The following is a 14,456-nucleotide window of genomic DNA, read 5'->3' on the forward strand; positions in this document are numbered from 1 at the left end:
AACAATGTTGTAGCAGGAAAAACAGAAACAAATTATAACAGTGGGGTTATTCCTTTACAGCATTTTTTGATCAAAGTACAGCCAGAATTTGAATATATAATATATGTATATACAGTATATATACATAAGGTATCTCTGTTGGACGAAAATCCTACCATCATCTGAATGTTTTCATAACACAGCTACCCAGACATAATAAGAAGCTTGCTCGTGATTGGTAGGCGTTGGAAGATGGAGAGAGCCTATTGGGCCGTCTACACAAGCATGTGAATCTCATTATACTCGTCCCGACCATCCTCGTCAAAGTTGGGGGAGTCCTCGTTTTCCCCGTCGAGCTGTGGAGAGCGAGAGATGTTGGGATGTCATCAGCATCTTGATTCATTTGATTAGTGTCTTGATGCTTTGGCCAATATAGTGAAACAATAATATAATAATAATAATATATGCCATTTAGCAGACATTTTTATCCAAAGTGACTTACAGTCATGCGTGCATACATTTTACATGTGGCTGGTCCCAGGAATCTAACCCACAATTCTGTCATTGTCAAAGTCTGTTCTCCAGGACCCCTGCATCCTGTTTATGTTGATGTTTTCATTTAGATCATGTAGTTTGGAGCCTTGACTTCGACGAGATAAATATTTTAAAATTGTATTGTTAACTGAATTAAAGTACTGTGTAATATAGCATGCACCTTTCACAAATAAACACAAATTCCCTGCGAATACAGGACATCCGTGCTACTACTTGTAACGTGTGACCCAATGTTGCCTGGACCAGATGATTGTGCCAGAATTCAGAGAATTTCAGGAATGTCCACCTACCGCCTGGAGCTCACGCTCCTCAAAGATCCGGGAGAGGATGAGACGGCGGAGCGGCACGGTCATGATGAGGATGAAGGGGAAGGCGAGCGAGGCCACCGTCGACTTGACCACCCACAGTAGCACAATGCAGGCCACCTGGATGATGGTGAACATGTTCATACGCCACGTCTTAACCTGCGGCCCACGCACACACAAAAATGGGGGGTTATACATGCTTATGACAAGTCTTACAATGCATCATACCTGCAGGCTTTAAGTACAGCGTTACCCACAATTGAAATGAATTGAATTCCTATTTTATTTAAATTAATTTGTTTAGGAATAATGTTCTGGGCAGGACAATTAACACATACTGTTCATAGAGACGAGATAGACAGACACTGAGTGTACAAAACATTAAGAACCCCTTAATCGGGGCATGGACTCTACAAGGTGTCGAAAGCGTGTTGACTACAATGCTTCCCACAATTGTGTCAATTTGGCTGGATGTCCTTTGTGTGGTGGACCTTTCTTGATACACATGGGAAACTGTTGAGCGTGAAAAACCCAGCAGCGTCGCAGTTCTTGACACACTCAAACCGGTGCACCTGGCACCTACTACCATACTCTGTTCAAAGGCACTTAAATATTTTGTCTTGCCCATTCACCCTCTGAATGGCACACATACACAATCCATGTCTCAATTGTCTCAAGGCTTAAAAATCCTTCTTTAACCTGTCCCCTCCCCTTCATCTACACTGATTGAAGTGTATTTAATCAAGGTGACATCAATAAGGGATCATAGCTTTCACCTGGATTTACCTGGTCAGTCTATGTCATGAAAAGAGCAGGTGTTCCTAATGTGTTTTGTAACTCAATGTAAATACATGTTATAGAACAGTCTTTGACTCTGGCATAATTCAGTCCCATCCTGTCACAGAGTTAGGAGTTGTTACCCTACCTATTGAATTTGTTATATAGAATTAGATGGATTGAGCTCCATCTAGTGGGTGGATCCCCTTCTGTCTTTTACTAACATTGACAGCCTGCACCTGACCAGACACGGATCAAATACTTACCTATCGCAAAACTGACATTAGATCAATGTCTAGGGTCAACTTCATCCTTTTATCATTTGATTGCAAATTAAGTCCACACACACAATCCCACTTAAGTCCCACATCATGCACAAATAAACTCACAAACAAACAAACAAAAACAGGATACCAAACCAGACTTGGGCACAAATCTATAACAAAAACAGAGGTCGAGTAGACTCTCCTTCATATTCTGCTATTGGGCTCACCTTGGTCACGTATATGTGGTCGGGGTGGTGCTTGGCGGGGGTGAACATGAGTGTGATGCGCTCGTAGAGCTGGATGCCGGTGATCGACGTGACGCCCATGTAGAGGAAGATCCCGAACAGCACGGCCAGTGGGATGTTACGGAGCACGTCCGTCATCACGATAGACATGCCTTGGGAAAACACAAGTCAAAGGTGAAAGGTCAAATGTGTGAGATCCAGGTCGCATGGGGATCTGTAGAGTGGTTGAATTGAGATCAGCTGAGCCAGTTCATCTGTAATCTCGGTTAACCCGGAGCTAAAATCATGCGGAATTTGGTTATATTTACATAGACTGTCCACGAGTGATTAGTTCAGGTGTAACACCAAACAAGAATGTAAATACAAGGTCTGTTAGTTTTAATCATAGAGAAAGCTATATACACAGATAAATTACACCTCTGGTATCAGAATATAGTCTCTATCAACTCATTAACTGTTTATTTTCCTATTTCTTAGTTTGCTGTCCATGTTACATTGCTGAGTCTCAACGGTACAGTACACCTTACAATATACCATATTCAAAGACGCCTCAGAATGGACCACTATCTACTGTGTTAAATGAGGCCTCTCCTCCTGGTTACACTAGTGACCATATCCCCCGTGCATCCCGCAAAGGCGGAGATGTTGCTAACATTTACGACAACAAATGTACAAAATAAAAAAGAAAAATGACTGCGTTTTTGTCTTTTGAGCTTCTAGTCATGAAATCTATGCAGCCTACTCAATCACTTTTTAAAGCTACTGTTTACAGGACTCCTGGGCCGTATACAGTGTTCCTCACTGAGTTCCTTGAATTCCTATCGGTAGTCATGGCAGATAATATTCAAATTTTTGGTGACTTCAATATTCACATGGAAAAGTCCACAGACCCACTCCAAAAGGCTTTCGGAGCCATTATCGACTCAGTGGGTTTTGTCCAACATGTCTCCGGACCTACGCATTGCAACAGTCATACCCTGGATCTAGGTTTGTCCCGTGGAATAAATATTGTGGATCTAAATGTTTTTTGCTCATAATCCTGGACTATCGGACCACTATCTTATTACGTTTGCACTCACAACAAATAATCTGATCAGACCCCAACCAAGGATTATCAAAAGATGAGCTATAACTTCTCGGACAACCCAAGATTAATCTTGATGGTTGTACAGTCTTAAACTGTGAAGGACCTCAGTGTTACTCTGGACCCTGAACTCTCTTTTGACGAACATATCAAGAATATTTCAAGGGCAGCTTTTTTCCATCTTCGTAACATTGCAAATATCAGAAACCTTTTGTCCAAAAATGATGCAGAAAAGCGAATCCATGCTTTTGACACTTCTAGATTAGACTACTGCAATGTTCTACTGTCTGGCTACCCAGATAAAGCACTAAATAAACTTCAGTTAGTGTTACATACAGCTGCTAGAATCTTGACTAGAACCCAAAAATGTGATCATATTACTCCGCTGCTAACTTCTCTACACTGGCCTCCTATTAAGGCTAGGGCTGATTTCAAGGTTTTATGCTAACCGACAAAGTATTACATGGATTTGCTCCTACCTATCTCTCTGATTTGGTCCTGCCGTACATACCTACACATATGCTATGGTCACAAAACGCAGGCCTCCTAATTGTCCCTAGAATGTCTAAGCAAACAGCTGGAAGCAGGGCTTTCTCCTATAGAGCTACATTTTTATTGAATGGTCTGCCTATCCATGTGAGAGACGCAGACTCGGTCTCGACCTTTAAGTCTTTACTGAAGACTCATCTCTTCAGTAGGTCCTATGATTGAGTGTAGTCTGACCCAGGTGTGTGAAGGTGAACGGCAATGCACTGGAGTGACGAACCGCCCTTGCTGTCTCTGCCTGGCCGGCTCCTCTCTCTCCACTGGGATTCTCTGCCTGACCCTACTACGGGGGCTGAGTCACTGGCTTACTAGTGCTCTTCCATGCCGTCCCTAGGAGGGGTGCGTCATGTCGTGCCAGGCTTTTTTCGCTATAATCGACTTGAGTGGGTTGAGTCACTGACGTGATCTTCCTGTCCGGTTTTGCATCCCCTCGGGCTTGTGCAGTGGAGGAGATCTTTGTGGGCTATCCTCAGCCTTGTCTCAGGGTAGTAAGTTGGAGGTCTATTGATATCCCTCAAGTGGTGTGGGGGCTGTGCTTTGGCTAAGTGGGTGAGGTTATATCCTGCCTGGTTGGCCCTGTAAGATGGTATCGTCGGACAGGGCCAGTGTCCCCCGACTCCCCCCGTCTCAGCCCAACTATCTATACTGCAATAGTCTATGTGCCGGGAGGCTAGGGTCAGTCTGTCCTACAGTTGAAGTCGGAAGTTTACATACACCTTAGCAAAAATACATTTAAACTCAGTTTTTCACAATTCTTGACATTTAATCCAAGTAAAAATTCCATGTTTTAGGTCAGTTAGGATCACCACTTTATTTTAAGAATGTGAAATATCAGAATAATAGTAGACAATGATTTATTTCAGCTTTTATTTCTTTCATCACATTCCCAGTGGGTCAGAAGTTTACATACACTCAATTAGTATTTGGTAGCATTGCCTTTAAATTGTTTAACTTGAGAGAAACGTTTCGGGTAGCCTTCCACAAGCTTCCCACAATAAGATGGGTGAATTTTGGCCCATTCCTCCTGACAGAGCTGGTGTAACTGAGTCAGGTTTGTAGGCCTCCTTGCTCGCACACGCTTTTTCAGTTCTCCCACAAATGTTCTATAGGATTGAGGTCAAGGCTTTGTGATGGCCACTCCAATACCTTGACTTTGTTGTCCTTAAGCCATTTTGCCACAACTTTGGAAGTATGCTTGGGGTCATTGTCCATTTGGAAGACCCATTTGCGACCAAGCTTTAACTTCCTGACTGATGTCTTGAGATGTTGCTTCAATATATCCACATAATTTTCCTTCCTCATGATGCCATCTATTTTGTGAAGTGCACCAGTCCCTCCTGCAGCAAAGCACCCCCACAGCATGATGCTGCCACCCCCGTGCTTAACGTTTGGGATGGTGTTCTTCGGCTTGCAAGCCACCCCCTTTTTCCTCCAAACATAACAATGGTCATTATGGCCAAACTGTTCTATTTTTGTTTCATCAGACCAGAGGACATTTCTCCAAAAAGTACGATCTTTGTCCCCATGTGCAGTTGCAAACCGTAGTCTGGCTTTTTTATGGCGGTTTTGGAGCAGTGGCTTCTTCCTTGCTGAGCGGCCTTTCAGGTTATGTCGATATAGGACTCGTTTTACTGTGGATATAGATACTTTTGTACCTGTTTCCTCCAGCATCTTCACAAGGTCCTTTGCTGTTGTTCTGGGATTGATTTTCACTTTTCAAACCAAAGTACGTTCATCTCTAGGAGACAGAACGTGTCTCCTTCCTGAGCGGTATGACGGCTGCGTGGTCCCATGGTGTTTATACTTGCGTACTATTGTTTGTACAGATGAACGTGGCACCTTCAGGCGTTTGGAAATTGCTCCCAAGGATGAACCAGACTTGTGGAGGTCTACAATTATTTTTCTGAGGTCTTGGCTGATTTATTTTGATTTACCTATGATGTCAAGCAAAGAGGCACTGAGTTTGAAGGTAGGCCTTGAAATACATCCACAGGTACACCTCCAATTGACTCAGATGATGTCAATTAGACTATCAGAAGCTTCTATAGCCATGACATAATTTTCTGGAATTTTCCAAGCTGTTTAAAGGCACAGTCAACTTAGTGTATATAAACTTCTGACCCACTGGAATTGTGATATAGTGAATTATAAGTGAAATAATCTGTCTGTAAACAATTGTTGGAAAGATTACTTGTGTCATGCACAAAGTAGATGTCCTAACCGACTTGCCAAAACTATAGTTTGTTAACAAGACATTTGTATAGTGGTTGAAAAACAAGTTTTAATGACTCCAATCTAAGTGTATGTAAACTTCCGACTTCAACTGTATCTGGTGAAATTCTCCTGTCTTATCTGCTGTCCTTTGTTAAGTATGCTCTCTCTAATTCTCTCTCTCTCTCGCTCTCTTTCTGTCTCTCTGTCAGAGGACCTGAACCCTAGGACCATGCCTCAGGACTACCTGGCATGATGCCTCCTGGCTGTCCCCAGTCCACCTGGTCGTGCTGCTGATCCAGTTTTTGCTGTTTTTCCTGTGGCTATGGAACCCTGACCTGTTCACTAGACGTGCTAACTTGTCCCGGACCTGCTATTTTCGACCCTCTCTCTCTCTCTCCCTCCCTCCCTCCCCCCTCTCTCTCTCTACCGCACCTGCTGTCTCGACCTCTGAATGCTCGGCTATGAAAAGCCAACTGACATTTACTCCTGAGGTGCTGACCTGTTGCACCCTCTACAACCACTGTGATTATTATTTGACCCTGCTGGTCATCTATGAACGTTTGAACATCTTGAAGAACGATCTGGCCTTAATGGCCATGTACTCTTATAATCTCCACCCAGCACAGCCAGAAGAGGACTGGCCACCCCTCAGAGCGTGGTTCCGCTCTAGGTTTCTTCCTAGGTTCCTGCCTTTCTAGGGAGTTTTTCATAGCCACCGTGCTTCTACAACTGCATTGCTTGCTGTTTGGGGTTTTAGGCTGGGTTTCTGTATATGCACGTTGCGACATCATCTGCTGATGTACAAAGGGCTTTATTAATACATTTTAATTGATTTTGATCAATGACACCTTCCTTCACATCAAACCAGGGCCAACATCCAATCCAACCCTTTCCAGAAAAACAGCATCCTCCTCACCCACGAGCACGGCGACTACCAGGCCCGTCACCCGCTGCTCCTTCACCTCCTGGATCATAGGCTTCTCGCCAGGCGCCGTGGCCTTGCTCATGACAGTAAGGGCGTTGACATGCGTGACGGAGCGCACAGTGGCGGCTGTGAGCCAGGGCAGGCCTAACAGAGGGCACATGGCGCCCAGCGTGACAATGAGCAGCAGGTCCAGGTGGAAGCCCGATCCCTTGACCAGGTGACGCTCCTTCTTGCTGACGATTAGTCTAGGATGGGGGGATGGGAGGAGAGTAGAGAGAGGGGGGGTAAGGAAGGGGTAAGGGAGGTGTAAATCACACACACACCTGTATACATATATTCACACATATATCCACATGCATGTTTACGCACACACATACATGTATAAACACATATGTGCAAAATCACACACACAAACGTGAGTATGTTCACACACACACAAGCAAACACACAGCTCATTTATGCGGCCCAGGTCACCACATGTAGAAAGAAGCACTATTTTCATGTTCTTATTTGTTGAGTATTGTTACACACAAAGTATCTGGTTCTGTGCCTGTGATATGAAGTCAGTAATGACTGTGTAATGTCTTTACTCTTCACGCTACTCCAATCTGATTGGTAAATGCCAGAGAAGGAACAAATGTCCGTTGGTTAATCATTATAGCCTGCAGCCAATTGAGAGTTGATATTGTTGAACTTGCAGTACCTCCAACTCTGTTTATAGATTTGCTCCACAACACCATCCTACCTATAACTGGTTTCTCCATAGCAACCCCTACACTGATATCACCATGGTTACCCACCCAGCATGTATGTCCTCATCGCAACCTAATCTAATCTAACAAATGTGACTGGCATAACCATGGTAATTGACCCTCTCTTCACTTCTAAAGTGACACACGTTACCATAGCAACAGGCAGCACTTACGAGGTGATCTGTGTCTCCATGAAGATGAGGATGAAGACGAGGAGGGCGGGCACCACCGAAGCCCCCATCATCCACAAGGGGAAGGGCTTCTGGTCACCGAACGGACTGATGAACCAGCCCCGCTTGTCAGGAGATGTGACCGAGAAACCAGATGGTACATTCAGCTTCTGTAAAACCACAAGCAACAGAAACAAGACCAGTCAGGGCAAAGTTATAACGAGTAAGAACATGAGAGTTTGTAGTGAGTGACTTTGTTTAAATGTTAAATGTGTATGTTACGGGTATGTGAGTTTTTGTAGTTATCAGGGATGTAGTGGAGCTTTTAGATATACGGATAGATGTAGGAGTTGGCAATGGCAGTTATGGTTACCTGGGTATAGGTGTTGGGGATGGAGTAACTCAACAGTACAGAGAAGAGGATGGAGATGGGGATGCCAAAGTCTCCGATGATTCTTCTGGCCTGGGGGGATCACATGATAAAACAGAACACTCTTCAGATCATAGGGTCACTAGTATAGATTATACTGTATACAGTAGGTGTAAAATAGGAAGCCTATATTTATACTGCATTTTGTGATAACATTGTTATTGTTATTAGTAAGACAGAAACACATGGAACAAAACCTATACATTTGATTGAAATGAGCCCATAAAAAACAAATGATGGGTTTCTGAGAAATTGTCTGCCATAGGTTACCTTCCCGCCCAGGAAGCGACTATTGCGCAATTTCCTGAGGAAGAAGGCCACAAAGAAGGTGCCAAGCATAAGGACGAGAGACAGCAGGGCTGTGTTGGGTTGGTTTAGGACCGGGCCGCCGGGGTCTGTGGGGTTGATGAAGTCCATACCGGGCAGGCTGAGAGCAGGCGGGTAGCTTCTCATCAAAGGATGCTCCTGGAATACCTGGAAGAAGGAAAAAGGCCCAACCATTTCATTGTCAAATGGACTGATCCCATGTGACCGGCTTGGACTACCCATATTATATGCCAAATACCACATCTGATCTATTCTATTCTATTATTTTCTATTCTATTCTAAAGCACAACAAAGTTACAGCCTCTTAGACTGTCCTCATGTAAAACATTGTCCATTGGTTTTACCTTGATGAGCTTCGAGAAGGTCTCGTAGATGAAGATGAGCGAGATGAGGAAGGCGAAGATCTCCTGGGTGAAGGGTGAGATGTATTTGACCAAGAAGCTGCCCTCGGCCGCTACTATCAACAGCACTATGAAGACGAGCCAGAAGCCGATCCACACCCGGCCAGTCAAGTACTCAAAGCCCTGGGCCTGGCAGAACTGAGGGTGGAAGAGGGAGGGAGAGAGAGACAGAGATAGGGAAGAAGAGAGGGATGAAGGGAGGGAGGAAGGGAGAAAGGGAGGCAGAAAGGGAGTGAGAAAGGAAGAGTGAAATAGATGTTTAATAGGCTCAGAACAGGGGCAAATGGGTTTTCAAATGGGCTGTGCAACATGAACTAGCCTATTAGATACACATATCTAACCCTTTTAACGTTATCAAGACCACTTTTAAAATGCTTTAAATTATCATGATTTTTGGATGGATTCTTATCTACCATCGCCCTGCTGTAAGTGTGTTTATTTTCAGGTACCTTGTAGAAGGCCTCCTCAAACACCAGCAGGGGTCCTGAGAATCCGATGATGAGCAGGGGCTGTCCGGCCAGCAGCGAGAACAGCACCCCCAGGGTCGCTGTGGAGATGATGAGCTCAGACACTCCCATCATGCCCTCTGTTTTCTCTCCTGTTTAATTGGAAAGGTAGGAGGATATTGACTGAGCGGTAGTTTTTAAACTTCCTTTATGTCTCTTCTCATTCAGTAACAGCTACTTTCTAGTTAATGAGTACAGTATTGAATATTGTACAAGATTAATGAACTAATCAGTATCTAAAACCTACAGTGAGGTTCAAGGAAATGGGAAAAACAGCTAGCTATGTTGTCGCAAACATTTTTAGCAATGGGGTGTTCTATCAAGCTAGCTGGTTATTTAGTTAGCTAGCACTTTATGGAGTACACATTCTCTTAGGACAGCTAGCAAACATTTCATTGTTAGTTCTGAAAAGTCGTTGAATCACATTGAGGTAGAAGGAAAACAAATATGTGCCACCATGCTCTCTTACCCAGCAGTCCTCCGAAGGTGATGGTGGGCGAGAGGGCTGCGAAGTAGATGAAAATGACGGCGGCGATGCACTGTGAGTCCAAGGCGTCTTTGATGTCACTGGCGTAGCGTGGGTAGCGCCGCTTGATGTCATGGATGAGGCCTCCGAAGGGGATGCCCGACCGCTTCATGGGGTCCACCTCCTGGTCCTCCACTTCCTGCTCGTCCTGGCTCACCTCTGTAGTGCAGTGAAACAGACAGACAGACATACGGTTACACATACAGTATGCCTGGGTTTTTCAATCTACTCCTGGGGAACCCCAAAGGGCTGCAAACGAAATAAAGAAATAAATACAATTATGATCACCTTTGGTCTCCTGGCCTGTTCCGGGGGTGGCGTGGGTCAGGCCCTTCTTAATGTTCTCTCTCTCCTTCCTCTTGCGCAGCATCTGCTTCTGGAAGGAGGCTACCGTCTTTAGAAGGTCCTTGCCCTCCACGTCCGACGGGGGGATAACGATGCTGCAGTCCAGGAACTCGTTGATGCCGTTCAGCAGGTCCTGCCGGTCGTCCGCGAAGTAGGCCACCTCATGGAAGTTCTGGGGAAGTTTTGAAGAGATGAGCAATAGTCTATAAGATCTCTAAAGGCTGATTTCACTGACCCAGATTAAGCCTAGTCCTGGATTTTTAGAAGCACTTTCAATTTTGTCCAGGACTTTTAATCTGTGTCTGGGAAACCAGCCCTAAATGTTTGTACTATTTGTACCATTTACAACTGAGAAGAATTGTGGGAAAAGTTGTGTGATATGTTTTTTTTCAGGTGGGCTACCTTGTCGGACATGAGGGTGGAGAAGGAGCGTCCGATCTCATGATAGTCCATGTTGGACTGAGCGGGGCCGAGTAGGGTAAAGAGGAAACGGACCGGCACCGGCACCTCCAGGACCGACTCCAGCAGCACCGCCTCACTCAGCCTGATGAAGGCCATGGCCGGCTGCTCCAAGAAATCCACACACCCTGAGGAATGAAACACAGTTGAGGATCTTTGGAAACAATGCTAATGCTAATAGGTAAGGGGTAATAGGTGAGGGATAAGGAAGGCAAGCTAGGCTAACAATGCAAGGATTGGATGTATCCAATGGGTGTTTCCAGGGCAAGCCATTTTGCCTGAGAAATTGCACCACACATCTGCTATCACTGTCAGTGGAGAGGTGAGTTGTGCCAATTAGAAATGAAATCAATGCTAACAATTGGTACACACTGCCTTAGGGCTGACGTGAATGGACAGAGACAATATTTACACAGGCATATGTAGCCCTGAAAAGAAATGTACAGTACATCCAAACGCATGCTTCACACACACATACAGTGGGGAGAACAAGTATTTGATACACTGCCGATTTTGCAGGTTTTCCTACTTACAAAGCATGTAGAGGTCTGTGATTTTTATCATAGGTACACTTCAACTGTGAGAGACGGAATCTAAAACAAAAATCCAGAAAATCACATTGTATGATTTTTAAGTAATTAATTTGCATTTTATTGCATGACATAAGTATTTGATCACCTACCAACCAGTAAGAATTCCGGCTCTCACAGACCTGTTAGTTTTTCTTTAAGAAGCCCTCCTGTTCTCCACTCATTACCTGTATTAACTGCACCTGTTTGAACTCGTTACCTGTATAAAAGACACCTGTCCACACACTCAATCAAACAGACTCCAACCTCTCCACAACGGCCAAGACCAGAGAGCTGTGTAAGGACATCAGGGATAAAATTGTAGACCTGCACAAGGCTGGGATGGGCTACAGGACAATAGGCAAGCAGCTTGGTGAGAAGGCAAACACTGTTGGCGGAATTATTAGAAAATGGAAGAAGTTCAAGATGACGGTCAATCACCCTCGGTCTGGGGCTCCATGCAAGATCTCACCTCGTGGGGCATCAATGATCATGAGGAAGGTGAGGGATCAGCCCAGAACTACACGGCAGGACCTGGTCAATGACCTGAAGAGAGCTGGGACCACAGTCTCAAAGAAAACCATTAGTAACACACTACGCCGTCATGGATTAAAATCCTGCAGCGCACGCAAGGTCCCCCTGCTCAAGCCAGCGCATGTCCAGGCCCGTCTGAAGTTTGCCAATGACCATCTGGATGATCCAGAGGAGGAATGGGAGAAGGTCATGTGGTCTGATGAGATAAAAATAGAGCTTTTTGGTCTAAACTCCACTCGCCGTGTTTGGAGGAAGAAGAAGGATGAGTACAACCCCAAGAACACCATCCCAACCGTGAAGCATGGAGGTGGAAACATCATTCTTTGGGGATGCTTTTCTGCAAAGGGGACAGGACAACTGCACCGTATTGAGGGGAGAATGGATGGGGCCATGTATCGCGAGATCTTGGCCAACAACCTCCATCCCTCAGTAAGAGCATTGAAGATGGGTCGTGGCTGGGTCTTCCAGCATGACAACGACCCGAAACACACAGCCAGGGCAACTAAGTGCCTCCGTAAGAAGCATCTCAAGGTCCTGGAGTGGCCTAGCCAGTCTCCAGACCTGAACCCAATAGAAAATCTTTGGAGGGAGCTGAAAGTCCGTATTGCCCAGCGACAGCCCTGAAACCTGAAGGATCTGGAGAAGGTCTGTATGGAGGAGTGGGCCAAAATCCCTGCTGCAGTGTGTGCAAATCTGGTCAAGACCTACAGGAAACGTATGATCTCTGTAATTGCAAACAAAGGTTTCTGTACCAAATATTAAGTTCTGCTTTTGTGATGTATCAAATACTTATGTCATGCAATAAAATGTAAATTAATTACTTAAAAATCATAGAATGTGATTTTCTGGATTCAACTTCACAGTTGAAGTGTACCTATGATAAAAATTACAGACCTCTACATGCTTTGTAAATAGGAAAACCTGCAAAATCGGCAGTGTATCAAATACTTGTTCTCCCCACTGTATATAGTCCTTGGGCTTACCAACTAAGACCACGGTTGCTTCGGCGTCCTTGGGAATCTTGGCTAAGAGTTTTGTGTGTTTGGTAACCTGATGGTCATGAGCCGTCGGCAGGGGGGGATGATGTGATTTCTGAAGTCACAAACCAGAAAATCTTTAACAGGTGAAGCGTAAACGTAAGGATGTATTTCATGCTAAGCCTGTGTAAGGCCTGTGCTAACTAAAAGCTTTGCCAGACAGTCACAGAACATGCACAGGCTCTCTCCTTGGCATTAGTTTGTCCAAACCCTACATTTGTCAATTTTACAGACTGTTATGAACTTCAAACAGTCGAACAGTGTCTATCTGACATTCATCAGCAGACACAAATGTGACAAAAGTACAAAATGGTAAAATCACTTTAAAATATTTTTAATACGACTGGAGTTTTAGATTTTTATGAGCTGTTTTAAATTTGCCAACGTTTCAAGCCACGGGGAACATTAAAGTTTCACAGTTAATGCATCAAGAAGTTTTAACAAGGAGCACCTGTAAGCTGACTAAGAACATAATTCATCTCATGTGGAGTGGCTAATGGGAGTTTTTTTTTTTTTTTACCGTGGCTGCATTACTGAACTAGCCGCATATCGCCGATTATTTAGTACACTCTAATATTCACTGAGTGTACAAAACATTAGGAACACCTTCCTAATATTGAGTTGCATACCCTTTTGCCCTCAGAACAGCCTCAATTCGTCAGGGCATGGACTCTATAAGATGTCGAAAGCATTCCACAGGGATGCTGGCCCATGTTGACTTCACAGTTGTGTCAAGTTGGCTGGATGTCCTTTGGGTGGTGCACCATGTTTTATACACACGGGAAACTGCTGAGTGTGAAAAACCCAGCAGCGTTGCAGCTCTTGACACACACAAACCAGTGCGCCTGGCACCTACTACCATACCCCGTTCAAAGGCACTTAAATATTTTGTCTTGCCCATTCACCCTCTGAATGGTACACATACACAATCCATGTCTCAGTTGTCTCAATCATTAAAAATCATTATTTAACCTGTCTCCTGTCCTTCATCTACACTGATTGAAGTGGATTTAACAAGTGACATCAAAAAGGGATTATAGCTTTCACGTGGATTCACCTGGTCAGTCTATATCACATACTCAGTGTATGTGAAATACAGTACTATACAATGGAGAAAAAATAGAATATGACATATAGCATTGCATTTCCATTTCAAGGTGGAATTTTAGCAATATATCCTCTGTGTCTCAGAACTTGTAATCATCTACTCAGACCATTCTTCTTTTGTTTTCAAAGGAAATGGACAAGGCCATTGAGCCAAGAAGAGGTGTATTATGTCCATCTGAACAAATATTCAGGCTTGTAACTAAGACACAAAGACGCAGACACATATCAAATGCTAATTGGATCCAAAAAGCTAACAGTTTCGGACCAATAGCTTAAAAGGCACAGTGCACTCAAAATATGAGATTTTCCTGTGTTTTATATATACTGTATTTCCACACTATGAGGTTGTAATAATACTGTGAAATTGTGAAAATTATGATATTATCCTTTTAGTGTT

General features: G+C 44.2%; 1 protein-coding gene across 1 annotated transcript in view; it reads right to left on the reverse strand.

The window, feature by feature from the left end:
- Nucleotides 1-254: 254 nt before the first annotated feature.
- Nucleotides 255-14,456, reverse strand: part of slc4a3 (solute carrier family 4 member 3) — a gene marked incomplete at both ends in the record, with an annotated part of 95,307 nt that continues 81,105 nt past the window's right edge. The window contains 13 exons of the mRNA XM_084161609.1: nt 255-335; nt 825-998; nt 2,110-2,279; nt 6,888-7,141; nt 7,822-7,988; nt 8,192-8,281; nt 8,519-8,722; nt 8,920-9,114; nt 9,426-9,574; nt 9,952-10,167; nt 10,297-10,525; nt 10,756-10,940; nt 12,899-13,007. Coding sequence (XP_084017735.1) covers nt 255-335; nt 825-998; nt 2,110-2,279; nt 6,888-7,141; nt 7,822-7,988; nt 8,192-8,281; nt 8,519-8,722; nt 8,920-9,114; nt 9,426-9,574; nt 9,952-10,167; nt 10,297-10,525; nt 10,756-10,940; nt 12,899-13,007 — 2,223 coding nt within the window. The remainder of the gene's footprint in view (nt 336-824; nt 999-2,109; nt 2,280-6,887; nt 7,142-7,821; nt 7,989-8,191; nt 8,282-8,518; nt 8,723-8,919; nt 9,115-9,425; nt 9,575-9,951; nt 10,168-10,296; nt 10,526-10,755; nt 10,941-12,898; nt 13,008-14,456) is intronic.

This window comes from Coregonus lavaretus (genome assembly GCF_964263955.1).
Source record: "Coregonus lavaretus genome assembly, chromosome: 5".
Lineage (NCBI taxonomy): Eukaryota > Metazoa > Chordata > Actinopteri > Salmoniformes > Salmonidae > Coregonus > Coregonus lavaretus.